The 27,777-nt window shown below is 54.9% G+C and overlaps 1 protein-coding gene across 2 annotated transcripts; it reads left to right on the plus strand.

Moving 5' to 3' along the window:
• Positions 1-27,155, plus strand: CYP46A1 (cytochrome P450 family 46 subfamily A member 1). Of its 2 annotated transcripts, none has more exons than XM_053929154.1 (15): positions 1-234; positions 6,208-6,288; positions 6,872-6,953; positions 12,485-12,558; positions 13,020-13,106; positions 17,718-17,856; positions 18,545-18,655; positions 19,417-19,567; positions 19,705-19,767; positions 21,242-21,314; positions 23,307-23,391; positions 24,021-24,131; positions 25,413-25,501; positions 26,203-26,269; positions 26,403-27,155. In XM_053929154.1, exons 1-15 carry the CDS (start codon positions 116-118, stop codon positions 26,571-26,573), a joined length of 1,503 nt encoding a protein of 500 aa, XP_053785129.1. In that variant the 5' UTR covers positions 1-115; the 3' UTR covers positions 26,574-27,155. The 2 variants fall into 2 exon arrangements, with proteins under 2 accessions (XP_053785129.1, XP_053785131.1); XM_053929156.1 differs by lacking the exon at positions 1-234 and adding an exon at positions 3,567-3,665.
• The last annotated feature ends 622 nt before the right edge of the window (positions 27,156-27,777 follow it).

The following is a 27,777-nucleotide window of genomic DNA, read 5'->3' on the forward strand; positions in this document are numbered from 1 at the left end:
GGGTCGCGCGGGGCCTGGGGCCGAGGCGGCGCGCTGTGCTGACAGCTGAGTCGGCTCGCGGCCTCCCACCCCGTCGGTGCCCGGCCCTGACCCCGGGCTGGCCTGCCCGGGAGCCATGAGTCCCGGGCTGCTGCTGCTCGGCAGCGCCGTCCTGGTCGCCTTCGGCCTCTGCTGCACCTTCGTGCACCGCGCTCGCAGCCGCTACGAGCACATCCCCGGGCCGCCGCGGCCCAGGTGAGCGGGGGGTGGGGGCGGGGGCCTGGATGGGGCGCTCGAATGGGGGGTCCGGGGGCCGCGTCCAAACCGGGAGTCAAGGTCGGGGGTCCAGCCTCGCCTTTGCGCGCGGCGGCTTGGAGACGGCGGAGGGGAGAGGGGCGCTAACTATTCTTAGTAACAAATTACTCAGTCGCCGCAGCTGCTCGGCGCCCACCGCGCTCAGCTGGGCCCCACAAACGTGATGGCAGCGACAACCCTGTTAGGTAGGCGCTATTGTTACCCCATCGTTCAGACGAGGAGACTGAGGCTCGCAGAGGCAAAGTCACCTGCCCAAGGTCACACCATCGGTAAGCCTAGATTTAAACCCAGGTTAGCCTGGCTCTAAAGTGAGCGCTCTAACTTTGGGGACTTGGATGGGGTCACTCGACCTGACTGGAACACTGTACTTTGGTCACCTTCCCGTTTGTATTTCTGTCCTGGTGTATCTTGTTTGTCTTCTCCTCCGTACTGCCATTCCATCCTTGGCCCCCATCCCCCCAACTTACCTCCCCTACCAGAAACTTACCTTCCTGAAGCTCCAAAGGCTTCCCATCACTTTAGAACTAAACCTAATTCTAAATGAAGTCCACCCCGTGGCCATCAAGGCCCCTGACAGCTGAACTGTCAGAACCTGCCCCTACCCGTTCTCTTTCCCCTTGCTTACTCACTGCTGCCCCAGTCAGTCTGTGCCCCTGCCTCTGCCCCCAGCTGATTCCCTTCTTGCTAGTTTCCCATCTGCCATATAGAAAGCCCATTTAGCCCCAAACTCCTGATGGGGCCATCCCCCATGAAGTTACCTTCTGTTCACCTGTTGACTGTTCACCTGTTGTCTGTCTTCCCCTTTAGAATGTGAGCCCCGGAAGGGCAGGGTTGCTGTGTTGCTTGTGTATCCCCAACGCCTGGCACATTGCAGATGCTCAATAAATATTTGTTGAATGAATGAATAAACAATGGTATTAGATACACTTTTTAAGACCTCAGGACCTGAACATTCTGGAAGGCACCCACCTCCAGCACAAGCCAGATGCCCTGGTGTTAGAAGCCTGAATTCCTGTGTGGTGGGTTGCAGAAAGATCTCTGTGGTTGGTGACATAGGGAGGCAACTGTTTCTCCCTGCTGGCTCTCTGTGCTCCCAGGCGTCCTCTCCCACCCTGGGGTCTCCCTAGCCTGTTTTCCCTCTTGTGGAGGCTCCGTCTTTCCACTCGATGGTGCTCCCCCAGCCTTCCAGGCTTGGCTTAAATACCGACTCCTCAGGGAGACCCCACCTGCTCCCACGCTTCCATACATTATGTCCAGTTTATAAACTCTAAGTGACCCTAATGGCAATTGGGTAATTCATGATTTGTGCAACCTCTCGTTAAGTGTCTGTCTCTCCCAGAGGCCTGTGTCTGTCTCGTTCGCCGCTGTGCCCCCCACATCTGGCGCAGCAGGGCCCGGTACGTGCACAGCATACCCTCACTGAACAGGTGATTCAAGGTGGCTGGTGGAAATCTCCAGCAAGTTCTGTTAGGTGCTCTGTCACCCCTTCAGTTTCCAAGTCACTAGTTCTGATGGGCGTCCACACGACTCGGCCTTCCCTGAAACCCAAGTGCTTCAAGCGTGACAGACCTTGTCCGCCCCTGTGTCTTGAGAAGGCAGGACTTAAATCAAGCCTCTCTCTGCCCCTCTCCCCAGTTCTCTTTTTTCCCTCCCGTAATTGCATTTCAAACATAGAACTCACCCTTCCCAACTGGGCCATCACCAGCAGTGTTTCATCGCCCCTGAAAGAAACCCGGTACCCACTAGCTGTCACGCGTCTCACCCCAACCCCCACCCCTCAGCAACAACTCATCTACTTTCTGTCTGTGCCTTTGTCTGTTCTGGACATTTCACATAAATGGAATCACACAATATGTGGCCTTTTGTGTCTGGCTTCTTGCACTTAGCATGTTTTCAAGGGCCATCCATGGAGTCGCATGTGCCCACGTTTCTCTCCTTTTCAGACCTGAATTCTCCCTCAAATCTCATCCCACAGAATCTACATGTGACCTACAAGTGTGTGTGGGGGTGGCCCGAGGAGGGGGAGGAGGCTGAATTTGATTATGGTTGGGCTCTTTGTTCTAACATGGTGAACCGAACAGGGCCCAGGCAAAAAGATTTTGGATTAAAGATTGATTGGTGGTCAAATATAAAAATCACACTAAATGAAAGTTCTGAAACTCCTTCTAGCACAAATCAGATGCTTTGGCATTCAAAGCCTGGATCCCCAGCCCATGCTTGGCAATACCAAGGTTGACATGGAATCAATGTATTGAGGCTCCAGAAGTGGCATTTGCTCCTGGATGCTTCTGGGCTTTGCCAGCTTGCAGGCAAAGACTCCTCTGTCCTGCGAAGAGGCAGCTCCTGTGCTCCCGCACCCTGACTCTCTGTCCTCCTTATTCTGCAGGAGTCACCAGGATGCCTTCTCTCCAGGTGGCCCTCTTTGAGGGCCCCACCTCTGTGTCCTTATTGCAAACGCTGTCCTACTGCACCGATCCGTGTAACAGCTGAAAACTCAGACCCACGTTCAGATCCCACACAAACACTTGTAGCTTCTTTATTGCTCTGTCGCTGCTCTAAACTCTCGCATCAGCCTCCACTCTCCGGGTAGTGTGGGGTGAGTGTAAACTTGGCAGCGAAAAGTCTTTCTGCCCCAGTGTTTATTTCTTTTGCAATAAGTTTTCAAGTTTGACTCCTGGATGGTGCTGGTTCCCTCCTCCCACTCCTACTTGCCAAGGTGTTGTTTAAGAAGTTGCTGGGCAGTTCCTCATGATGGTGGAGGCCCAGCTGAGCACTCACCACCCCTTCCCTCTGGCACAACCACAGCCCCTCATCCTCACTCCTACCGGGTGGCCCATCCCTTCATCCCTCTGAGCTCTCCAGATAACCTCTGCTCCAGGGACTGGTCACGGCTTTCTCTGCCCACAGGAAACTGTGGATCCCCACTGTGCCCATTGCAGTTTGCAGGAACTGCAAGTTCTGGGGATGGGCCAGGAGGGGGATTTTTGCCCTCCCTTCTGTCTTGCCACTTCCAGCCCACCACCAGGGGCATGCCGGGTGGACTTCTGCCTGTCCCCTCCCAGTCCCAGTGTTCTACCACCCCTCCTCCCTTACCTGCTTATTTCTAACCCTGGCTTCTGGCCCTGCCCTCGCCTCCCTACTGCCCCCTGCAGGAGCTGGAGGGGTCAGGCTTTCCCTTAGTTCCCTTTCTTGCCTGCCGTAGTAGAGCTCCCCGCTCCTGTGCCCTTGTCCTCAGGGTCACTCATTTTCCTCCTCAGGGGGCGTGGACCCCAGGCAGAGGCTCTCAGATTGGCCTGGCAGGGGGAGGCTGCTACAGACTCTTCTCACTCAGGTGCCTCAAAACAACATTTTCCCAAGAATAAGCCACTTTGGTGAGTGACCATGGAAACTAGATTATTCTGGAAATATAGCCAGTGGTGTGTGATGTCCACAGTCTATCTTTCTGCAGGTGGAGCGGTATAAGTTCAAGGCCTCACCTCGAGTGGGCCTCAGCTGCCCTCCTGCCCTTTCTCCTGTGCATCTGCTCGGCTCCTCTCCAGCCTTCCTGCCGGCTCTTCAGCCCTGGCACACCTCCTCCACCTCCTCCACCCACATTGTCAGCCTTTTTTCTTGCCTCCTACTTCCTGGAGCACGTGGAGCAGCTGAGAGAACTTCCTTTCAGGGCTTTGTTGCCACGGCCGCCCCCTTGCCTGCACGGGGCCCACTCGCCCTCCCCTTCCCGCTGGGCCCAGGGGCTCCTGGCCAAGGACAGCTGTCCCCACTGCTCAGCAGCACTGCCCCGCACTGGCCCCTCTCCTGCGTCATCAGTTTTCCTTCTCTTCTGCATCCTTCCCATTTTTATATAACATGCTGTCAAAACCAACCCTTTTGTTTCCATTCTCGTTCCCTCCAACGGCTGCCCCCGTCTCTGCACCCCCACTGCAAACCTCCCCAAGGAGCCTGCCTGCCTTTGGGCTCCTGTTCCTCCCTTCTGTTCTCTCTCGAACTCACCACTGCATCGGGCTCTGCCCCCCACCTCCACCCAACCTGCTTTGGCCCAGGCCCCAGTGACGGCCAAGGCCCCAGTGATGGACATGGCCCTAACGCATGGCCAGCGCAGGGCCCCCATCTCACCTGGCCCCTTGGCAGCCTGGGGCAGACAGGTGCCTCCCACCTCCTTGAGGCCTCTCTGGCTCTCCCCGCATCTCCCGCTCAGTCTTTTTGGCAGATTGCCCCTTTGCTGCCTGTCCTTGGGCCTTGGGGTGAAACTGAGTGCACCCCCTGGGGATCTGCAACCCAGTGGCGCACAGGCCACAGAGATGCCTCACCGAGGTAGGGGGACAGGACTGCTGGTGGACTGAGGGCTGTTCTGGGGGGTGTTGAGCTGGAGCCTCCAGCTGCCCCTCCTGCAGGCAGAGCCAGCTGTCTCAGTCCTGGCCCACCCATCTGGACACGGGCGGGGGCAGATGACCTGTCTGCTGCCCCCCAACAAGCCCCTTCTCGGTCCTGCTCACCTTAGTAAGTGGCAGCTCCATCCATGCTCCCTGTGGCCCAGGGTCATCCTTGACACCTGTCTCACTCCTCACATCCAAACGGTCGGCAAGCCCTGTCGGCTTCACCTTCAACATCCATTTGGAACAGGACTTCTCTCCTCCACGGGCCCCAGCCCTCAGGCCCCAGGGAAGGTATACAGTTGATTAGAAGCAAAGGGTTAATGCGTGACTTTGATCACTAGACTAGTAATACTACGTCACAGTTATACCCCTGCTTCTACTGCCTGAGCCCTCCTTGCCCCCTTTACTCTCAGCTCGTCAGCAGTAAGAACAATACATTTAAAACCCAGGTTGTATCCTGTCTGTTCTGCGCAAACCCCACCAGCAGCCCCCACTTCCCCAAGGGCAAAGCTAAAGAGTGGACAGCAGCCCACAAAGCTATCTGCATCTGCCCACCTTGGGGACCACAGCCTGGACCACGGTCCCCTTAAGCACTCTGGTCTCACCACACTGCCTTCCTTGAATTTACCAAGCACACTCCCACCTCAGGACCTTTGCACTTGCTGGTCTCTTTGCCTCAAATGCTCTTCCCCAGACACCTGCTTGGCCAAGTCCCTCACTTCTTACAGCTCACGTGACACTTTCATAGAGGGGCATTCCCTGAGCTGCCTGTATAAAATGGCCACCCGCACATCCATCCCCAGCTCTCCTTACCCACTCCCCACTCGGGTTTTTCTCGCAGTATTCCCTGACCCGTATTTACTTACTTATCTGTTGATCTACTCCATCCTCCCCTAGGAGAATGAGCTCACTGACTCGGAAACCCCCACTGCAGTGGGGTTGTCTGGACGCTGTCTATAATAAGTGAGCTTGACTGGGGTAGAGTCACAGAGGAGACAGGAAGTCCCTTGGACCGTGCCTCCATGTGGCACCAAAAGCTTGCTTACAATTTAATGGTCTCACTGCAGATTGGCGTGACCCCATCTGTCCTCCAGCGAGGAGGACTATGGGGCATCCTGGTACCAGGCACACAACTGTGGACAGGAGACCTCACCTGTCCAGCCTCAGCTGCCCTACCTCCAGGTGGTGTGGGGAGGGCGGAGCGGGTGGGGCTTAGCCTGGCTCCCTGCATAGGGAAAGTGTTCAGCGACTGTCTGAAGGAAATTCCACACAGTATCATTGGCTGTCAGCCCCCGACTTCCGCACCAGGGAGAAGGAGGTTTGGTTTCCCTCCATCTCCTCATCAAGGAGGCCTCTGGGGCCAGTCAGACCTGGGGGTGCAGCCTGCCTGGTGGCCCTGAGCTGGTGCTCCAGCTCCACAGGCCTCAGTCCTCTCATCTGTGAGATGGTCCAATAACGCCAGCCTCACGGGGCCTTGTGGGGAAGGGAGCACTGTTGAATGGTGACTTCTGGTGATCTTAATGTTTCCCATTTCTTCCAGTTTCCTTCTAGGGCACCTTCCCTACTTTTGGAAAAAGGATGAGGTTTGTGGCCGCGTGCTCCAAGATGTGTTTTTGGATTGGTGGGTTCTGACTTGTCATTTGTTGCCGTTACTCCAATCTAGGTCCACCTCCCCCTCTGTCCCCCACCCCCCCCCCATTCTAGCACACACTCTCCCTGCTCCCTTGCTCGGGTCACTCCCACCCCCGGCAGGCCCTCCCCTGAGTGGAGAGGCAGACCAGGCTGGCTCGAAAGGCAAACTCTGACCTTGGCCAACTCCATGGCCTTAGACCAGCCACCGAAAGCTTTCCCAGCCTCAGTTTCCTCATCTGTACCTGGGTGTGGGCTGTGATTAGATAAGAGTCATTGTTTGGGGTGGTGATTTACACTCTTCAAAGCACTTTCAAAGACATGCTATTGCTTGATTCCCAGTACAACCTTTGGGGCAAAGGAGGAGGGGAGCAACCCATTTCATGGATGTGGAAACTGAGGCCCAGTCGGGCAAGTGACTCAGTGGTGAGTCAGCCCCAGGCCAGAGCCTGCACCCCAAGCCCATAGACAGCCCCCTCCTGGGGTGGGGTGCCCTGTTCTTCCTGCTGCACCTGGCTGGTGGCACCCACATCTCTGGGAGTTGACAGCCTCCTTTGGGTCACTTTGCTTTCCAGGGCTAAGAAGTACGGGCCTGTGGTGCGGGTCAACGTTTTCCACAAAACCTCAGTCATCATCACGAGCCCCGAGTCAGTCAAGGTAGGAAACAGGGTGTTTTCTATGGAGACCAGCAGCCCCTTCCCTTGGGTGGGCGCATGAAACTTGGCTCTGGGGACTGTGGGAGGAATGTGCCAGAGTCACATGCATCTGGGCTGGTTTCCTGAGGATCCAAAAGGGAATGGCGTCTTTCTAACCACCACCGGCTGGGTGGCTCCCAGGGCCGGGCTGGTTAGTGTGGGCAGTGGGGCGCTCTGCCGTTGAACCCGTCTGGTGCACCGTGTTCAGCTGGTGCGCCTTGCCGCCACAGTGCCTTTGCTGGCGAGGCGGGAATATGACCAGCCCCTCTCCCTCAGGGCTAGGATGCAAATGACATATCTGATGCATTTCACAAAGGAAGGGTCAAAGGGTACTTAAATAGTCTTCCTATGGCTCACGCGCTTTTCTGTGTACTTTACAATTATTAACTCATTCCATCTGTAGGAGTAGGAACTCCCACGTGTCGCCATTCTAGAGGCTCGGTGACAGACACAGGCACATTAATTGGCCTGTAACGGGTGAAGCATGGCGTCTGCGTGGAGGTATTAGTAATGGCCACCAGATCACATCTGCCCGGGAGCTGGCAGAATGGGGCTCAGATCTGGGCTCTGCCACCGTCTGGCTGTGAGACCTGGACAGGTTACTTCACTGCTCTGGGCCTCAGTTTCCCTGTTGTAGAATAGGGACGACACCTTTCTCCCAGGGGGTGTGAGAGTGGAACTGAGGTAATGTGTGTGAGCCGTCCAGTCCATGCCCGGCCTCAGCGCTTGCCCAGTAAATGGAGGTGCTGCTGCTCACAGAGTGGGTGCTTGACGATGGGCGGGTGACTCTGCGTGGAGGGTGGCTGTGGAGGCACGAAGAGGGACGCCGTGCAACTCAGGGTTCAGGTCAGGAGACAAGGTGAACTGTTATGGGGTCTTGAACAGGGTGTTGAAAATAATTTTGTTTTAAAAAGTTGAATTTCAGATACAGACACGGTTTAAGACTTTTTAATGCATGCTACCAAAAACCGTAGACAAAAACCTTCATGATGCTCATTGAGAAAAGAAATGGAGAGATACATAGTTACGCTGGGAACCAGTCAAGCATTAAACCAGCCTTGCATTCCTGCTCACGATACAATTTGCTCATCTTTTATTACAAATTTTTGTTTCTTTATTCTTCTCTTATAATGCCTTTGTCTGGTTTTGAGGTTAACAGGCCGCATAAGATGAGCTGGGAAATGATCCCTTTGCTCTGTTTTCTGAAAGAGTTCATACAGGAGTGGTGTTCTTCCTTCCTTTAATGTTTCATAGAATTCACTGGTGAAGCCTTTTGCGCCTGGCTTTTTTTATTTTTTTTGAGGGAAACATTCTTTGTTTTGTCTTAATTACACATTCAATTTAATTGATATATGGCCATCCAAATTTTCTATTTTTTCTTGAGTTTGGTGCCCTTCAAGGAATCTGTCTATTTCTTTTAAATTGTTGAAACTGTTGGTATAAATTTGCCCACAATAAGGATTTATTATCTTTTTAATGTCTACCCCATCTGTGGGATGTCCCTCCCCCCTTCCTGAGACGCGTAACTTCCTCTTGTCTTCTTTACCAGACTAGCAGAGGTCCGTCAGTCTTACTCATCTTTCAGAGAGTCAGCTTTTGGACTCACTGGTTTTCCCCACTGTTTGTCTGGGTTCTATTCTGTTGATGTCTGCTCTTGTTCCCTTCCTCTACTCACTTTGAGTTTATTTGCTCTTGTTCTACTATTGTAAGGTAAAAACTTAGATCATTGATTTCAGACTTTGTTTCCTCATTTAGAGGAAACATTTAGAGTCACACACTTGCCATAAGCACACATGTAGCACACGTTTCCACATGTGGGGCTTTTATTTTCATTCAGCTTAAAGTAATTTCTCACTTCCCTTGTGATTTCTTCTTGAACAATGGATTATTTAAATGTGTGTTATTAAATTTCTAAACATCATGAGATTTTCCAGATATTTTTCTGTTATTGATTGTCTAATTTAATTCCATAAGGTCAGAGAAAATATCGCTTATAATTTCAATCCTTTTAAGTTAATTGCAGCTTAAAAACAAAAGAAATGAAAAAATAAATTAATCGCAGCTTGTTGTCATTGTCTGACCCAGCCTATGGTCTCTCTTTATGAATGCTCACGAGCACTAAAAAGAATGTATATTCTGTAACTTTCAACGGGGTGTTTTAGAAATATTGGGGGAGGGAGGGTAGGATATCAGTGAGGTCAAGTTGGCTGACAGTGTTGCTGTAAACTTCTCAGTCCTCACTGATGTTTCGTCTACATGGTCTAGCAATTTCTGAGAGAGGAGTGTTGGACTCTGCGACCACAATCACGGATTTGTCTATTTTTACTTTCAGTTCTATCAGTTTTGCTTCACGCATTGTGAAGTTGTGTTATTAGGCGTGTACACATTTACTGTTGTTATGTGTGGTGATGAACTGATCCCCTTCTCTTTAGAAATCTCCCCACTCATCCTTGGTGCAATATTCTCTTTCCCAGAATATATTTTGTCCGGTATTAATACATCCACCCCAGCTGTCTTATGTTTAGCGTTGCTTGGTGCATCTTTTTCTATTCTTTAACTTTTAACCTATCTGGGCTTTTATATTTAAAAGTAGGCTCTTTAGAGACAGCATATAGTTGGGCCTTGCTGTTTTATACAGTCTGACAATCTCTGCCTTTTAACTGGAGTGCGTAGGTCCTGTACATTTAATGTGATTATCGGTATGGTTTGCTTTAAAGATGCCATGATGTGGTTTGTTTTCTCTTTGTCCCATCTGCTCTTCGTTCCCCTCTCCTCCTTTCCTGCCTTCTTTGGGATTGAGTAGGATTAAGTATTTCATTTTATCTTCACTATTGTTTTATTAGCTAGCTCTCTCTCTCTCTCTCTCTCTGTGTTTGTCCCGAGGTTTATAGTACGATCTTTAACTCAGACCCATCTATCTTCACATAATATTGTACCACTTTATCTTGTGTCTACTTTGAAGATTTTTCTTTATCACTGGTTGCAGAAACTTCATTATGATCGGCCTGGGTGTACAATTCTTTGTATCGGTTCTATGCAGATTCTTTGAACTTCTTGGATATGTGGATTCCTTGAACAAACTCGCAGTATTTGTAATAAACGTGTTAAAGTTTGTGTCTCAGAATTCCAGCATCTCTATTATTTCTGGGCCTGATTATGGGTCAGGATTCCCGGCTCTTTGGCACGTCCAGCGGTTTTCCACTGCACACGGGCCATCGTGAATTGTATGTTGTCGAGCGCCTGATTTGGTTTCGTTCCTTTAACGAGTGCTGGGCCTCATCCTGGCAGAGCATGAAGGCACTTGCAGGTCAGTTCGACCCTTTCCAGGTTTGCTGTGAGGCTGTTGTGGGGTTCACCTAGAGTGGCCTTTTACTGTGGGGCTAGTTTAGCCCCACTGCTATGGACTGACCCTGCTGGGGCCTCTAATGAGGCCTTGTGTCTGAGGTTTAACTCTGGCCTGTGGGAACTCCAACAGTTCTTGGCCTGTGTAAGCTCTGAGAATTGTTCAGCCTGTAGTTACTCAATAATTCCCCCTTCCCAGAAGTTGTTTTTCTGCCCAGTCTTGTGGAGTTTTACTCTGCACGTGCACAGCTTGGTGCTTATCCAAAGGTGCAAGAGTTTCCAGAGGATCTCTTTCCGTGCATAGCTCCCTCCGCTCAGGGCCTCTGCCCTACCCACTCTGTCCTTCTCTGGCCTGGACTCTGGTCTCTGGCTCATAAATTTGGAAAGGCTGCTGGGCTGTGTCTGACTTTCTCCTTTTAGCATCTTTGCCCTGAAATTGGCTGTAGACAGAAAGCTGGAGTAACCCCAGGTTGTACGGCTCACGTCTCCCCCTGCCCGCCCTGCCTTTTCTTTCTCCCAATACTCCCAGTGCTTCACTGCCTGCGCTCCAGTGTCAGAAAACAGACACTCCGTCCATTTTGCCTGCATCACTGTTGTTTATGGCAGGAGGGCAAGCCCCCAGCAGTTATGGGCACTAGTATGCTGCCAGTTGGGGCAACCGGAGAAGGCAGCGAGGTACTGAGGGTGCCCTTTGCACCCCGTATGTCCTAGAACCAGGCTCACCGGGCCATCGAAGGATCCCCATTCCCAGGGAGAGCTGCCATGGGTACCTCTGGCCAAGGGGACCCCTGGCAGCCGCCTCCGGTGTTGAGGCGGCTCTGCCTCTGTATGAGGGGTCCTTCCTCCAGGCCGGGACTGGCACAAACCTCAGAGTGCTCAGGGATGTTTGAGGGGGCCTGGAAGGCTGGCCTTCACTGTCACCACTTTTTGCAGGAGAGGAACCCTTTGGGAGTGGGGTAGTGAGTAACAGGACTTGGCTTACAAATAACTGTGTTTGGGGGGCAGTAGGATTCCTGGGGTATAGCTCATGGTCCAAAGTCACCCATTTCTGGAGTTTCCTTTCAGCTGAAAATGTGACATTAGACCCCAGGGCAAATCTCACAGATACAGGTGGCCCCTGGGAGAGTGCGCAGCAGAGATATTGTCCCCGGCCCCCTGGCCCCCCCGCCCCTGTTTCCTAGCACCCACAGGATACGGCTGAGCACCCCTCAGGCCGGGCCTCTCCCTCCCCTTCCCACACCATGCACCTGTGCCTGAATTCGCCCAGTGACCCTGGCTTCCCCTGAGGACCAAGGTTGCCTCTCCCCTCCCACGCAGCAAATGGTCTGGATCCAAATCTTGTGGCCATTTACCTACGTGAGTGTGACCTTGGGCCAGTTTTCAATCTCAGAATTCTTCATCTATATGTAAATGAGCATACAAGTACCACCCACACCTCAGGGTTGACTGGCAGTAAATGTTCTCCTAGACACCTGGCATTTACGGAGCCCCTGCTGTGTGCCAGACCCCGTTCTCAGCACTGTCGTGTAGAACAAATTTACTCTCCACAGCAACCCTGCCAGGCAGGCACTCTCTTTTCCCATCTTGTAAGATGAGGAAACTGAGGCCCAGAGGAGGGATTAACTTGCCCGGGGTCACAGAGTTGCTAGTGCAAGGTGGAGTGAGGATGTTGGGTCCTGATTCAAATTCAAGCCAGCTGACTCCTCAGCCCGAGCTGTTAACACCTGTGCTACACTGCTTCCAGAGTAGCTAGCTGTTACTATTGTACCACCCAGCTCTTGGTGAGGAAGCTGACCCTCCCTCCAGGAAGCCTTTCGGGACTTCCATGGCTGGGTTGGCACCAACAGCCCTGGATCTATAAACGTATCTCTCCTGTGCCCCAGAAACTCTCCCTCCCAGCTGCTCTGGTTTCAGGATGATCACTTCACCCCTCGGTGCCTCGCCTTCTTCATCCCTGAACAGGATGCTGCTGTGTGAGGCTGGGACTTCTGGAGGGTTAGGTGGGGTCAGGCCTGTGACGCATTCCCACTGTAGCTGGCGCTCAGCTCAGGGTGATCGTTTGGGGTTCGTTTCACAAGAATCAAAACTGCTGAGTCCTTTGCAGCCTCTCTCAGGTGCACGAGCTGATGTTGGTTTTTTGGGGATGTTTAGAAGTTCCTGATGTCAACCAAGTACAACAAGGACTCCAAGATGTACCACGCCATCCAGACTGTGTTTGGCGAGAGGTAAGGCACGAGGAGGGGACCCGGGACAAGGTCCGTGGCTGTGAGCAGGGGGCCCATGGGCTCTGGAGACTTGGGGTAGCATTAGGGCCCGAGGTCCTGGCTGCCAGGCCCATGATGCGTGCCCCATGCACTGTGGCCACAGCCCTTGTCATAGCTCCTCCCTGCTCCTCTTTCCTCTCCGATGGCAGGTGCAAGTGTGAGGTTGCAGAGGTTGGGGCACACGATCAACCCACTTCTTTCCCATTTCTTTATTTTGTGTCGTGGCTAAGTTCACAGACCATAAAGTCCACCACTTTAGTCACATTAGAGGTACAGCTCAGTGGCATTTAGCACATCAGTCACTATGTGGTGTAGCCGTCACCTCTGTCTAGTGCCAGAGCATTTCACAACCCCAGAAAGGAACCCCGTGCCTGTGAGGCAGTCCCTCACCTGTCTTTCTCACCAGTGTCTGTGCCCCACAGGCTGTTTGGCCAAGGCCTGGTGTCCGAGTGTGACTACGAGCGCTGGCACAAGCAGCGGAGAGTCATGGACCTGGCCTTCAGCCGCAGGTGAGCGTGGCCGCAGCCGGCAGCCTGGGTTCTGGCTGCTCAGAGGCGGTGCTGGGCTGCCTGGCATGGGTGGGCTTGGGAAGCGGGGTCTTCACCCGAGGGAGTCTCACCCAGGCAGAAGGGACAGAGGGAAGAGGCCAGCCAGTGGGACATGAGGCTGAGAGGGGTCCCCGAGTGGTTTGCAAGCATCAAGGGTTGAGGGACAATGATGCGGAGAGTGGTGGGGGTCCCTGTCCCCGAGGAGCTCCCCTGGCTCAGGACTCCTCACTCCTCATCTGGGCTTTTTATTTTATTTATTATAGTCTCTACTTTTGGGTAACATTTTATTTTCAAGGAACTTATATTCAGATACAATTCACCCATTTACAGAGTACAATTGAATGGGTTTTGGTGTATTCAAAACTTGTGCCACCGTCGCCATAGTCAATTTCAGAACATTTTCATCACCCCCCAAAAGGAGACGTCCGTCTCTCATGCCCTCTCTGTGCCCACAGCTCCTGGCAGCCGCTCAGCTGCTGTCTCTGTAGATTTTTATATTCCGGACATTCCTATACACGGAATCACACAAAGTGCGATCTTTTGCGTCTGGCTTCTTTCACGTGGCATTGTGCTTTTGTGGTTCGTTTGTATTATAGGATGGGTCAGAAACTCACCCCTTTTTATTGCCAAATAATATTCCAACAGACCATGGATCAGCTGATGGGCGTTCGAGTCGTTTCTAGCTTTCGGCTCCTGCGAATCACGCTGCCCTGAGCAGACCCATGGACATTTCCATTTTTCTCAGGGGTACGCCTAGGAGGAGATGGCTGGGTCATGGGGGGGCCCATGCTTAACATTTGCAGGAAGGTAATCTTTGTAACACAATTTCAAATTTGCAGGGAACTGCCCGGAGGGTCTGAGGGACCCCTGTATATCTTTTACCAGGTTCACTTACTGGTTCTGTTTAACTCACCATTCGTTGACCATTCTTCTCTGTGTGTGTATGTGGATACACTTAGCATTCTCGATGTGTTCGTACGCATACATTCATATTTCATATAGTGCGTTTTAAAAAACCATTTAAGAGTAAGTTGGGAACATTGAGGTCCCTTCTCTTAAATATTTCTGTGTGTTTTTCCTGAGAACAAGGACATTCTCTCTCGTGACTACAGTTCAGGCCTCACAATGAGGACATTTAACATCAATCCAGTACTGTTATCCACAAGCTATATTGGAATTTCATCATTTGTGCAATTACAGCTACTGTTGCCTTGTCTAGGATCCAGTCCAGCTTCTTGTGTTGCGTTTGGTTACCATGTCTCTTTCTCCCTCCTTCTAGAACAGTTCTTAGTCTTCCCTGGACTTTCTGGACCTCGAAAGTGCAGGCCAGTTTTGCTGACTGTCTTTCCACCCGAGTGTGTCTGCTGTACCTGCACGGTCACACTCAGGCTAGGCTTTTTTGGCGAGAATGGCGTAGAAGTGAGGGTGAGACCTCCTCAGGGCACGCACTGGGGAGGCACACGCTGTCGCTCTGTTGTGGGGGGGATGTTACCTTCGCTCACTTGGGAGGGCAGCGTGCTCCAGGTCTCCCCACTGGGAAGTTACTAGTCAGTGTGTAATTGATCTGTGGGCGGTGTATCCACGTGCTGCCTCAGCTCTCTTTGCCTCTCCGCCTCCCGTCTCCCTCCTCCAACATCCGCTTCACTCCGGGCAGAGATCTGGCTACAATTCAGATCCGACCACCTTACTCCCCTGTCCCGAGGCCTCCAAGGGCCCCATGTCATCTGAATGATGAAGGTCAGACCCCACCCACACCCTTCTGGCCCCTGGCCCCCTCCAGCATTTGCACCCTCCCTCCTCCACCTTACTGAAACCACTGGGCCCGCCCTGGCATCTCTGCCCATGTTCCTGCCGCCTCCCTGCCTTCCGTGCTCCCCGGAGAGTCCTAGGCCTCCTTTGACACCCAGATGAGGTGTCCCTGCTTTGGGAGCTTGTCCCCGGACCCCGAGGCTGAGCTCCACTTCGAGGCTCAGTGTCACGTCACTGTGGGGGTCCTCCTTCCTCACTAGACCTCGGTCGGGTTCCCAAAGGTGGAGAAGCCCGCTGCCCCTGCACCCCCACGCCCAGCACCGCGCCAAACCTGCCACCCGCCCTCCAGGAATGTGCACAGAGCGAAGGAGTATGTGAATGAAGCAGTGAGTTGAAACGGCCTTGGTGTGACGAGAGCTGCCAGGGTGAGAGCAGAAGGGTTAGAGGAGGAAGAGGCACTGATGTAACAAACACTGCTTGTGCCCAGAGCCAGGGTGATGAAGGCCAGTGAAGGGGCCATGGTCCCGGCCCTGGGGAAGCGTTGACGTCACCGGAGGATATAGACTCACACCAGAGGACCACCCCCAGCGCTCGTGACTCAACTCCAGGGGCACTATCTCGGTGGGCCCTCCCGCACACAGGCTCTGGCAGCCGAACCGCACTTCCCATTTTAGTAAACGCCTTCGTGACGTTCTTTTTTTTTTTAATTAATTGGGATAACATCCCTGTAACGTAAAAGTGACCGTCGTGCTCACAGTCAGGTGTGCAGCTTGGCGGTAGTCAGTGCCTCCCTCACCCCATGCTTTTGTTTTCAGCCCCCAGTGAGGCAGTGAGGGCGATTTTATTGGAAGTGCAAAGTCCGCCAGGCTGTACTGAAAGAAGCTTTGGGAGGTATTCTGGGCTGGCCGCCTGTGGCCGGGCCGCTCTGGCTCACTGCTTCACCCATGAACCCTCTTTCCCTTTACTAGAGAGAGAGAGAGAGAGAGAGAGAGGGAGAGGGAGAGGAGAGAGATAGGAGAAAAGAAGGCGTTTTGACTCTTGCTGAATTCTAATTCACTAATGCGGAAACACTAGAAACTACTTGGCGAGTTTCCTCTCCAGTCACGATCCACATGGAAGATTATCATATACTTTCAATAAAACCGTGAGAGCAAATGGCCAGTTCCTGCTTTTTCGGACATTGCTTGAACGGAAAGACACTGGTCCCAGTCGTTTCCTCCGAGGACAAGGGGCTGGGCTTCACTGTAACGGTAGCTCCAGCCCCAAGTTGCGTCTCCAGCACTGGCAGGAGACTCGGTGCTGGCGTGACCACCAGCCACGTGCTATCCACATGGCCCACCTGACTGCGATGTAAGAAGAAAATGAGACAGCCGCAAGTAACTTTGCACATACGTGTGTGCTTGCACACCATGTAAGGGTGATGAAGCTGTGGGAGTGTGCATTAGACCCGCTTGGGGCTCGAGAGACATTTCCCTCAGGAAGTGGCATTTGGGTGTCCCTCTGGAGAGAGGACAGGCACTAGGGTGGTAACGGGGCAGGGGGATGGGAGGTGGCAGGGAGGAGAGCTCCAGGCAGAAGGGCAGCACGTGCAAAGGCCCTGAGGTGGGAAGGAGCAGTGTGCTTTAGAGGCCCTCAAAGGCCTTTGGAACAGGAAGGCAAAACTGAGTGGAAGTCAGCAAAGGACAGAGTGCCCCCTGGGTCCGGGTGAGGGTATTGCCTCCCTCCTAAGAGGGACAAGGGGCTTCAAAGTGCTGTATGTGGTAGGGGGCCGGATCAGAGTGGTGTTTTCAGTTAGGCCTGGGCTGCAGAGGGTAGGATGTGCAGCCAGCGTGGGGTGCGGGCAGGGCAGCCGTGGGCAGGAGGACGCTATGCAGGTGTGAGAGCTGAGAAGCCGGAGCAGAGCTGGGGGATGGGCAAGGTTTTCTTTCTTAATTAAAAAAATTGCTCCTTTTTTCTCTTCTCTCATGTGGCTTTTTTTTTTTTTAATGTCTTAAAAAACTTTGCATTTGGAAACTTCAAATTCCTAGACAAGTTTTAAGAACTAGAATAGGAGAAAGAACACCCCTCTAATCTTTACCAAGATTGTTAATATTAAAAATTGCTTTTAATTTCAAAAGCAGCCCTTTCTGTTCATATAAAATCAGAAGTATGTAATGTGCCAAGTGGCAGCCTCCGCCCCCCATACTCCCTCCGGGCACCATTTTTGTGGGATTGGAGAGCCTCCTCCCACACCTCTTTCTAAGCTCTAGGCCTGGCAGAGGAGCCCGCTAGCTGTCCCGGGGAGGGGGTGCTGTGGTAGGGAACTCTGGGTCTGAGGACTCATGTCCCTGTAGGGCTGGGCACTGTGACTTCTAAAGGACCGAGTGGAAGGGGAAGACAAGGCTGCAGGTGGCAGCCGGGGCAAGACAGGCCAGGGGAGGGGGCGGTGCCGGCAGAGAGGTAGGAGGGGAAACTGCATGGGTCCTGCAGTTACCAGAGACCTTCCTTTCCTTCTTCCCACTGTCCTCTGGAGTTTCTGCTCTGTCACATTCCCTTGAGGTCAGAGTCGAGGGGCCCAGTGGCAGACAGAGGACCCAGGGAACCCTGAGGACAAGGGCAAAGAGACAGCAGCCAACCCGAGTGGAGGGGAATGGTGGAACCACAAGGCTTGGTTGGATTACTGAAACCCCAGCCTGGGGGCTGGGCCTCGAGGGGAGGCCGGAAAGGCTGGCAGGGGGCCCTACCTCCACTCTGCATACTGGCTTCCCTCTAGAGAGGGGCCCCAGGACGGCCAAAGCCTTGAGCTCGTCCCGGTGGCCGCTGATGAGCATGCTGTCTCCCCAGCTCCTTGGTTAGCTTGATGGGCACATTTAATGAGAAAGCGGAGCAGCTGGTGGAGATTCTGGAGGCCAAGGCGGACGGGCAGACCCCAGTGTCCATGCAGGAAATGCTGACCTGCACCACCATGGACATCCTGGCCAAGGTGATGGGTGGGTGGATGCGGGGGGGCGGGGTGGAGCGTGCCTCCTGGGCGGAGGGCTCCCCTTCCCTCCCTCTTCCCTTTCCTTGTTTTCTCCTCTGTCTGCTGCCCCTTCGAGCTTCAGCTCTCCTCAACTATTCAAAACACCTAGCGTGAGACTGGAGCTACTAACTCCTCCTCTTGAAATGGGCCCCGAGAGGGGTGGGCACTGGCCTGTGGCCAGTCAGGGGCAGAAGCAGGACTGGATCCAAGGTCTGCCTGATTCCCACCTCAAAGCCCCCCTCTCCCATAAGTTCCCCCTTGGGTAATGGCTTGAATCCTTACCTTGGCAGACCCAGCAGTGGCCCTGAGAACCCCAAACCCAGGTAAAGGCGAGTCAGGCAGCTGGAGGCTGGGGACAGTGAGTGGAGGGTCACAGTGGTTCACCAGCCCGCTGGGAAGCTGGGTGAGGAGTGGCGAAATGCATCTTGTCGGGGAGAGTCCGAGGTTTATTTAGTAGCTACTACATGCTACTTAATCCTCACAATATTCAACGTGGTTGGGATTATCACGGTTCCATGTGAGGAGTCGATGACATGATGCTTGTCAGCCCTTAGCCAGGGCCTGGGTCTCCAGGTGAATGGCACCATCTCGGCCCCGGTGCTTGGTCCTCCCATCCTTGAGGTATGACCTTATCCTCCTCTCTCCCCAGGCAGCTTTCGGGATGGAGACCAGCATGCTGCTGGGTTCCCAGAAGCCTCTGTCCGGGAAAGTGAAGCTAATACTGGAGGGCATCACTGCATCCCGCAACACCCTGGCGAAGGTACCGCCTTGGCCCCCCTCCCAGGGACCGGCCACCCTGCTTGTGTTGTCCTCATTCGCTGGAGCGCCTCCTCCAGTGATTTTTTTCTCAGAATGAGTTTTGGGTTCTGGTATGCCTATCCGAAGTGACTTCTGACTCAGTTAGGATTTGCATGTATTGCCTGCAATAGAGGCTCAATGTGAAACTGGTTTAAGTAAATTAAGAGTTAATCTTTCTCTAGTGTAAAATGACCCCCGAAACAGGCAATCTAGGATGCTTAGGATGGCTCCACAATGTCAGATGTTCCCAAATTTTCTTTTATTCTACTGTCTCCAGCTCATAACCTCATTGTCATGAGATGGCTGCTCAGCTCCGGCTATCACCTCCCAGTTGGCAGTCCTCTGACGTCGCCCCATTCTTTTTGGCTGCTGATTCCACCTCACTGCCCTCTGGCTGTGGTTTCCTCCTTCACTGTAGTCCCAACTGCCTCCGTCCTTCGGGGATCCCTTCTTATTTGCCACTGCTTTCTGAATGTTTTCAGGCATCTTTCCCATCTTTTCTAGGGATTTGGAGCCAGCAGGGAAGCCGATGAATGCTTGGGACTTAGCCAGCTTTCTTGATCTAGTCTCCCTGGCTCCTTTATCTTTTCCTAGAATTTTCTCATATTCTTCCGACCTCCCCGCTTGCTGCTGGGGTTTAGCGTCATTTCGGAGCTGGGGAGAGAGGGGAGAGAGGGAGGTGTGTGTACTCCGTGGACCCTCTCGAGCTGGATCTTCTTTTAGTTCATGCCTGGGAAGTGGAAGCAGCTGCGCGAGATCCGGGAGAGCGTCCGCTTTCTGCGCCAGGTGGGCAAGGAGTGGGTCCAGCGTCGCAGGGAGGCCCTGAAGCGGGGAGAGGACGTCCCCGCCGACATCCTCACACAGATTCTCAAAGGTGCGGGGGCCCCCAGCGAGGGTGGGGTGGCCGGGGTGCCTCCTGTCAGGGTGACTTCACGAGCTGTGGGAAAGGGAACGGGAATGTGGGCATCACAGGCGTTGCTGCCGGGCCCTGAGCCACTCCTTGTCTTTCAGCTGAAGAGGGTGCCCAGGACGACGAGGTTCTGCTGGACAACTTTGTCACCTTCTTCATCGCTGGTTCGTAGTTTCTTCAGCGACCAAGAGCTCAGAGCTTTGCAGAAATGATGGGAACCCCTGAAATCCTGACTCAGAGATTTTTCTGGCTACCTGAGTAGAGTTATGCTGTGGAATTGGGGGCCAGGATGAGAGGAGCAGAAGCCTCCTCTCTCTGCTTAGGGAGGACCAGGAGGCCCTCTTGGTGGTCCCTGATCTGTTAATGGAGATGGCAGTCATGGGGACTTGTGACGGTGTCTTCTTGGGGTCAGGAGAGCTTGGCATGTGAATTCAGGCTTTGCCCTCAGAATTTGTGGGACGCAGCTTCATTTATTTGCTCTCAAATATTTCTTGAGCATCTTTCTTCACCTAGAAAACTCCTCCTCACTCTTCAGGGATCCCTCAGGTGCTGCTTCCTCGGGGAAGCCCTCAGTGATTGCCCAGACTCTTCAGGCCCCAGCTCACCACAGTGCCCAGAGCTCCTCTGCCCACATGTCTCATGGTTTCAGTTGTATATTTGTTGGTGTGGCTCCATAACGCCCCCCCACCCCCCACGGCAGATGGCAGGCTTGGTGAGCCAGAGGTTATGTTGTTCCGCTCACCTGTGTACTCCCAGGGCCCAGCACAGTAGGTACCGGTGAAGACTAGATAACATGAATGAACAAGTGAATGGACTCTAAGCTTGGGAAGACAGAGGTGAACAAGAAGAAAGTTTGTCGTCTGATGGTGGTGGTAGACGGATAGACAGACAGGGCCCTGATGCTCCCCTCCCTCCCCGGGAGTGCCTGGGCCTCCCTTCTCAGCACCCACTTGCTGTGAGGTGCAGCCCCTTCTCTCCCCTCAAGCAGCCCCCCACCCCCACCGGGGCCCCTTGGCAGGCAGTGGTTGCCAGCTGGGAGGCCACCTACCCCTTTGGAGGAAATTCCTGCGGTGCAGGCAGTCCCTCCCCAGGCCAGCCAAGCGTGCTGACTGTCACCTTGGCCAGATCCTGCCAGATCTCAGAACCGGCCCCCTGCAGGGGGGACAGCCACCCGGCAGTCCCCACCCCTGGAGGTGTGCCCCCTCCAGACCTCAGGCGCCGGTGCCCACCACTTGGGGAGAACATGGCCTTGGGCTCCAAAGCCTGCGTGACTCGAGTCCCAGCCCTGTTGCTCCTGTGATGTGACTTCAGAGACACACATTTCTCTCAGCCTCTGCTTTCTCTTCTGCAAAATGGGGACAGACGTCCCTCCAGGCCAGGCTCAAGGACGGCTGGAGGAAGGGCTTTCAGAGTGTGAAAAGCGGACGCATGGGGACAAATGCTGTTTATTTGACCAGACTGGCAGACATCAGGCGATGTGGAGGTGGACAGGTGTCCCTTTATATCCATATGTCCAGCATAACCACAGGGGGCAGAAGTGAGGGCCCGAGCTACCGCCAGGGTTTTGGAGTCTCGGAAGCCGGGCCTGTAGCTGCTCTGCATGCCACATGGCGCTGCCACTGTCCTCCTTTCCTACAGGTCACGAGACCTCTGCCAATCACCTGGCGTTCACAGTGATGGAGCTGTCACGCCAGCCCGAGATCTTGGCGAGGTATTGGGGGAGGTGGCGAGGGGGTGGGAGGCTCCCCTGATGTAAGTGCAGTGTTTGTCTGATGCCTTATTCCTAGAGGGCCACCTGCTCCCACCTCCCAGGGCTGAGCCCTCCGCACAGTGTCCTGCTTCTCTTCACCCCAGGGCCTTTGCACATGCTGTTCCCTCTTGGGAAGCTTTTCTCCCTGCTTCTATCCTAGAGTGTAACAACTCTTCTTCCTCCTCCTCCCTTCCTCTTCCTCCTCCCCATCTCCTTCTCCTACTTCTCAGGCCCCTAAAGTAGCCACTAGCATCCTCTCAGCTCATTTTCTTCTGGGACTGTTTGCTTCAAGTCTGTTTCAGTCTTGGAACTGGCAGCTCCAAGGGCCAGGGGTGGTGGCTCCTTCCCGCACTACGGCACACTTAGTGCGTGGTCCAGGGCTGCCACTGAGGCCTGAGCAGGACCCCCACTCAAGGGCTGGGGAGTGCTGGCCTTCAGAGGCCAGACGGGGGGTGCGTGCCTGCGGAGATGGCATTTGAGCTGGGCCACTGGTGTCCTTATATATGAACAGGTTCCCTTAGGCGTGGTGGCCCAGATTGACTGAGCCAAAGGTGACAGCACTCCAAAAACGCCACCAGGCTTAGGGTGGCGGTGGGGGAGTGCTGGGGAACAGGCAGGGGCCTGCCGTTAGTGGCTCTCACAGCAAGAAAGGGCAGAGTGAGTGGCTTCTTGAGCATATGAAATAGTTTGTTAGGTTTCTAAAGAGATGTAATAATAATATGCTCTTTACAGAAACTTTGGAAAAGAGCAGAAAAGTTAATATAATAATAATTTTTAAAATCCACCCATGGTGGCCCCACCCACCCAGAAGCAGTTCGAGGTTAACTGTTCACCCCACATTATTGTAACCTCTTCCCAAATCCACTTCTTAAAAACATTATGGGAAAATGTATACATATAACATAAAATGTACCCTTTTAACTGTTTTAGCCGTACAGCTTGGCGGCATTCAGTACAGTCACACTGTCAGGTAGCTAGAACTTTTCCATCCTCCCAAACCGAAACTCTGTCCCCACGAAACACGGACTCCCCACCCCCATCCCGATCCCCTGGCGACCCCTGTTCTGCTCTCTGTCTGCTGCTCGTTGCTCCGTGTACCCCACGTAAGTGGGGTCAGGCACTATTTGCCCTGTGGTGACTGGCTTGTTTCACTCTGGGTACCGTCCTCAAGGTTCATCCGTGAGTAGCGGATGTCAGAATGTCCTTCCTTTGTAAGACGAGTCACCTGCTGTTGTGTGGGGGCCACGCCTTGTGTGTCTACCCGTGGACACTGGGGGTGCTCCCACTGTGTGGCTATGGTGAATAATGCCGCTCCAAACACGCGTGTGCAAAGACTTACTTGAGACCGTACTTTCCCACAAGTGGAATTGCTGGGTCACCTGGCAGTCCCAAGTTTAATGTTTTGAGGGACCCGCCATACCATTTTCCACTCGCACCACTCACACTCCCACCAATGGTGCACAGGTTCCGGTTTCCCCGCGTCCCCGCCACACACGTGCTCTTTGTCTTTGATGACAGCCCCCCGGGGTGTGTGGTGTCCCCCCCACCGCTCCTGTGCCGCATGTCATTCTAACAGTGTGTGTCCCAAGGTCCACTCGACCCACCTCCCTGCACCGCTCAGTCCAGTTTCCAGCCGGTGGTGGCTGTGACCTGGGCTGAGACAGGAGTCTGTGGGCAAAGCCTGTGCTCCGTGGTGTGTCAATCTCCTGCAGCCGATTCCCAGCAGCAAACCCAAAGGGTGGCCTGTAAAGGGTCCTGGGGCGTCACTCCCACCTGCTTGGGCACCTGGGTTTGGACGTGGCAGTTCCTGGACGTCTTCAACAATGGGGTGGGCAGTGTTCACAGGTGGGGGCCCCCCAGGCCCCTCTCGCATGCTTCCTTCCACCCCCTTCTTGAAGCTCACGAGGGGACATCTGTCCTTGGAGATGAACTTGTCTTTGTCCAACCCAACAGGCTGCAGGCTGAGGTGGACGAGGTCATCGGTTCTAAGAGGCACCTTGACTACGAGGACCTGGGGAGACTGCAGTATCTGTCCCAGGTGTGTGGGAAGGGGGGTGGGGGTGGAGCGGAGCTTCTGGGCAGATGTGGGTGATTCCATTCAGGCTGCCCCTCCCCAGCCCATTAGGACAGGGGTTCTCTAACCTTGCTGCTCAGGAGAGTCCCCTGGGAGATTAAAACAATCCCACCCCATGCTGCCCCTGGACCAATGACGTCAAAGTCACTGGGCGGGCCCTGGCTACAGCTTATGGAGGCTTCCTAGGTAATTCCAACATGCAGGCAAAGTCGGAAACCAGCCCATCAGTGAGGGAGCTGTAGCTGCACTTCCCAGCTCGGCCAGGGTTCTGCAGGCCCAGCGCCCCCTCCCCTGGGAGAGTAAGTGCGGCAGGAAGCCTTGCCTGAGCTGTGGGGGGTCTCCAGGGATGCGACCCCTGGTTCAGAGGAGGCCTGACTCCTGGTCTGGGCCCAGGTGCTGTGGCTTTGCAAACCCCCCTTCTCCTTCTGGGCCTCAGTTTCTCTGTCACATGAGGGGTTGAACAGAAAGGGGTCCAGGACCCGGTCCTGGACTCGGGTGCACATTCAGCGCCGTGAGTGGGAGCAGAGATGAGCCGGGGCATGCTCCCCGGAGTCTCCCGACTTCTCTCGCTGCCACCTGTGCGGCTCCTGCAGGTCCTCAAAGAGTCCCTGCGGCTGTACCCGCCAGCGTGGGGCACCTTCCGCCTGCTGGAAGAGGAGACCTTGATCGATGGGGTCAGAGTCCCTGGCAACACCCCGCTCCTGGTGAGTGGGGTCCCCGCCTGCCTGCCTGCCTGGCCACCTGCTGGCTGCCCCCTGGGCGGGTGCTGACTTGGGCTCCCCTCTGAGGTCAGGGAAGTGTGCGGCCTGTTCTCAGCACTGGCTGCCCTGTGAGGTCTTTTTCTCGCCTTCACACTGCCCAGTGTGAGGTTGCAGGGGTGAGGCTGGGGGCGGGGCCCATTTCCAACTGAGGACGCTGAGGCTCCGAGAGGTTTTCAGTGGTCGGTGCTCTTGCTTTGTCTTGTGTAAGAAATCTTTCCCTAGCCGACAGTCAGCATATTCACTGACATTGTCTTCTAACAATTTTATATTTTTCTTCTGAAAGTTAAGTTCTTATCTACTTGGAATTGACCTCATATGGGGTGTGAGGGAGGGACGTGTATTCGTCTGCTCAAGTGGGCCGCTGCTGCGGCAGAAATGCACCGTCTCAGAGCCGGGGGCTGGAAGTCTGAGAGCAAGCGGCATGCAGGGCAGGGCTGGTCTCCTCCACGCCTGTGTCTGTGGCTCACAGACGGCCGCCTTCTCCCTATGTCCTGCCACGGCGGCCCCTTTGTGTGCCTGTGTCCTCATCTCCTCTTCCTACAGGGACCCCAGTCATACTGGACTAGGGCCTCATATCACCTCACGCACCCACTCCGCAAAGCAGAGTTCCAGGCGCTTCTCTGCTCCTAGTTGCCTAGTTTCTGGAGACAGAGCGGCTCAGGGAGATACCTTGTGCAAGCTGGCACCAGTACCCAAGTGATGCAGGGCATGCATGGCCCCTGGGGGCAGGCCATAGGGTGTGAACCCCAATCCAGAGGTGAAAGGCCTTCAGCTCCGTACCCCCAAGCAGGCCTGGTGTTGGAGAGAAACTCAGAACAACAGCAGTTCTCAGGATCTGGAGAAAGATGGCCTCGCAGCAGACCTAGCTTGGAGTCTCAGTGACTTCAGACAAACCATAAACCTTTCAAGCCTCAGTTTCCTCATCTGTAAAATAAGGACACTAGTAGCTCTCCCGCGGGACAATGTAGCATGCCAGCTGGTGGCCGGTGGCACACTGGCTGTCCCCTTTCTTCCTCTTAGAGACCTTTCCAGGGGCCAGCGGGGTTCCACACGAGCCCAGATGGGTGGGTGGGGAGGTGGGGGAGTGAAGGGATGAGTGGGTGGAATAGAGCAGGGTTGGGGGATTGGGGGACTCCTCTGCTCCAAGTCACCCCACTGGGCAGCCACAGAGGGTGAGGGGACTCATCCTTGGAACCAGAGACAAGCGTCCCCTCTGCCTGGCAGTTTAGCACCTACGTCATGGGACGGATGGACACATACTTTGAGGACCCACTGACTTTCAACCCAGATCGCTTTGGCCCCAAAGCACCCAAGTAAGTCTCTCTTTGAGCTGTCCCCGAGGGGAGGCCTGGTGGGAGGAAGGCGGTCCCAGGGCTCTCTGGTGTGAACTGTCTGTGCCCGCTGAGCCCACATAGCCTTCTGGATGGATGTGAGGGAGTTGTGAGCCCCACCGAGCCCCTTTTGATGGGGGAGGAACCCACAGCTCAGAGAGGTTAGGTAGCTTGCCCAAGAGTGCACAGCCAATAAGCAGCAGAGCTGGGGTGTGAGCCCGTGCTCATCACCAGTCCCTTACACTGAGAAGCCCTATGACTTGGGCAAGTGACTGCACCTCTTTTGGCCTTGATGTTCCCATCTGAGGAATGGTAATACTGAGGGCTCCCCTGGGGGGCACTGAGGGAGCGAATGCGTTAAAGTGCTGAAGCAGTGGTGGCGAGCCAAGCCCCAGGGACAGACCCCGGAGTGCAGACCCAGGCTGCATGGAGCCGGACACGTGGCCGCCCGAATGAGAAAGGGACCTGGGACCTCAGGCGAGTTGCTTTGCCTCTCTGAGCCTCAGTTCCTCCATGTGAAGTGCAGCTCCTTCTGGAAGGCTCCTTCTGGAAGGCTCAAGGGAAGGAGACGTGAGAAGATGCCGAGCCAGAGCTTAGCTGAGGCAGCTGCTGTTTTCAGTGTGTGAGAACCCCAGCCCGCCCTGTCGCGGGGCGGCCGCCTCCTGACGCCTTTCTCCCTGCAGGCCGAGGTTCACCTACTTCCCCTTCTCTCTGGGCCCCCGTTCCTGCATCGGGCAGCAGTTTGCTCAGGTAGGAGGCCCAGGCTGCAGATGTGACCGCATGGTGGTGTCTCGTCCTGCTCAGGGCTGCCCTGGGCTAGTTGCCGGGAGTGCTGTGTTTGTGCTCATTGACTGCCCACTCTCCTCCCCCCCCCGCCCCCCAGATGGAGGTGAAAGTGGTCATGGCCAAGCTGCTGCAGAGGCTGGAGTTCCGGCTGGTGCCCGGGCAGCGGTTCGGGCTGCAGGAACAGGCCACACTCAAGCCACTGGACCCCGTGATCTGCACCTTGCAGCCCCGGGGCTGGCAGCCTGCGCCCCCACCCCCGCCCTGCTGAGGGGGCCTGCGGCAGAATCGGACTCCTTGGACAAGGGCTGCACCCACCCTCCTCCGCAGCCCACTGCCACCACCCCTCTTCCCCATCCTCTTCCTTGGGGGCACCCTCCACGCTGGCTCCCAGAGAGCCCTCTGCCAACCCCCTCCTGCTTCATGCCCCTCAGAGATCCCTGTCCGCTGCTAACTCCACTGCCCTTCCTGGACCAGCCTCGCCCTAACCCCCAGCTGCCACCCAGATGTGCCGTCGTCTGCCCTCACCTCTGCACAGGCCTCTCCCTCTGCCAGAAACCCAAACTCTTGCTCACTCCCTGAAGCCTCCTTCAGGTGTCACCTCCTCCAGGAAGCCCTCCCTGCCACCCCCGGCTGGGCCAGGGGCCCCTCCTCTGTGCTCCCATGGTCACCTGTGCTACCTCTAACACCACACTGACCACTGTATCGTGAGTGTCCTTCGAAGTGACCGACCGCCCTGCCAGGCCGTGAGTGCCTCAGGTGCGCGGTCTGTGTGTGATTCGTCTCTGAGGCCCCCCATGCCCTCTGAGGGCCTGGCACAGAGTCGATGTTCAATAAATATGTGTTGACTGCATGAACGATCGGCCAGACCAGGCCAGGGTGCTCCACCCTCAGTTTGCTCATCTGTAAAATGGGGGTGACGTTGAGGCTGGTCTCTCTGAGGGCTGACACAGCTCTGGAAGCTGCCCCTGGAGAGGCCTGGACACTGTCCCCTTGAAAGAAAGTTGCCCAGGCTACTGGGAGGGCCCTGTTGTTCCCTCGTCAAGTGCAAGGCCATGCTCCTGGGTAAGGAGTGAGATTGGGACTGTAGGTCGGGTCTTGAGAGCTTCATTGGAGAGGGCCCGGGCCCTCGGACCTGTGCCATCTAGTTTATTCCTAACAAGGGCACTGGCTCCCCAGGTAGCTCATGAAGGCTGGGACCCCCGAGGCCTCTCACAGGGGCAGGTGGAAGAGCCGAGCACCTGGGTGCCTGGGCTCACGCCCATGACACGCTCATCATCTGCCGGCACAACGCTGCTCCTTCCAACCTGGCTGGAGGAGGCCTTGAGGGCCTGGGCCCCGATGGTGGGCCTGTAACCCTCACAATGGTGGCGGGGGTGAAGGAACCGTTCCTTCCTCAGCAGCGCTTCAGGCCGGCCAAGGGGCAGTAATACTGGCCCGTGCAAGGAAGGGGCTGGCCCGAGTCCCTCCTCCAG

The sequence above is a fragment of the Desmodus rotundus genome, chromosome 7, assembly GCF_022682495.2.
Source record: "Desmodus rotundus isolate HL8 chromosome 7, HLdesRot8A.1, whole genome shotgun sequence".
Lineage (NCBI taxonomy): Eukaryota > Metazoa > Chordata > Mammalia > Chiroptera > Phyllostomidae > Desmodus > Desmodus rotundus.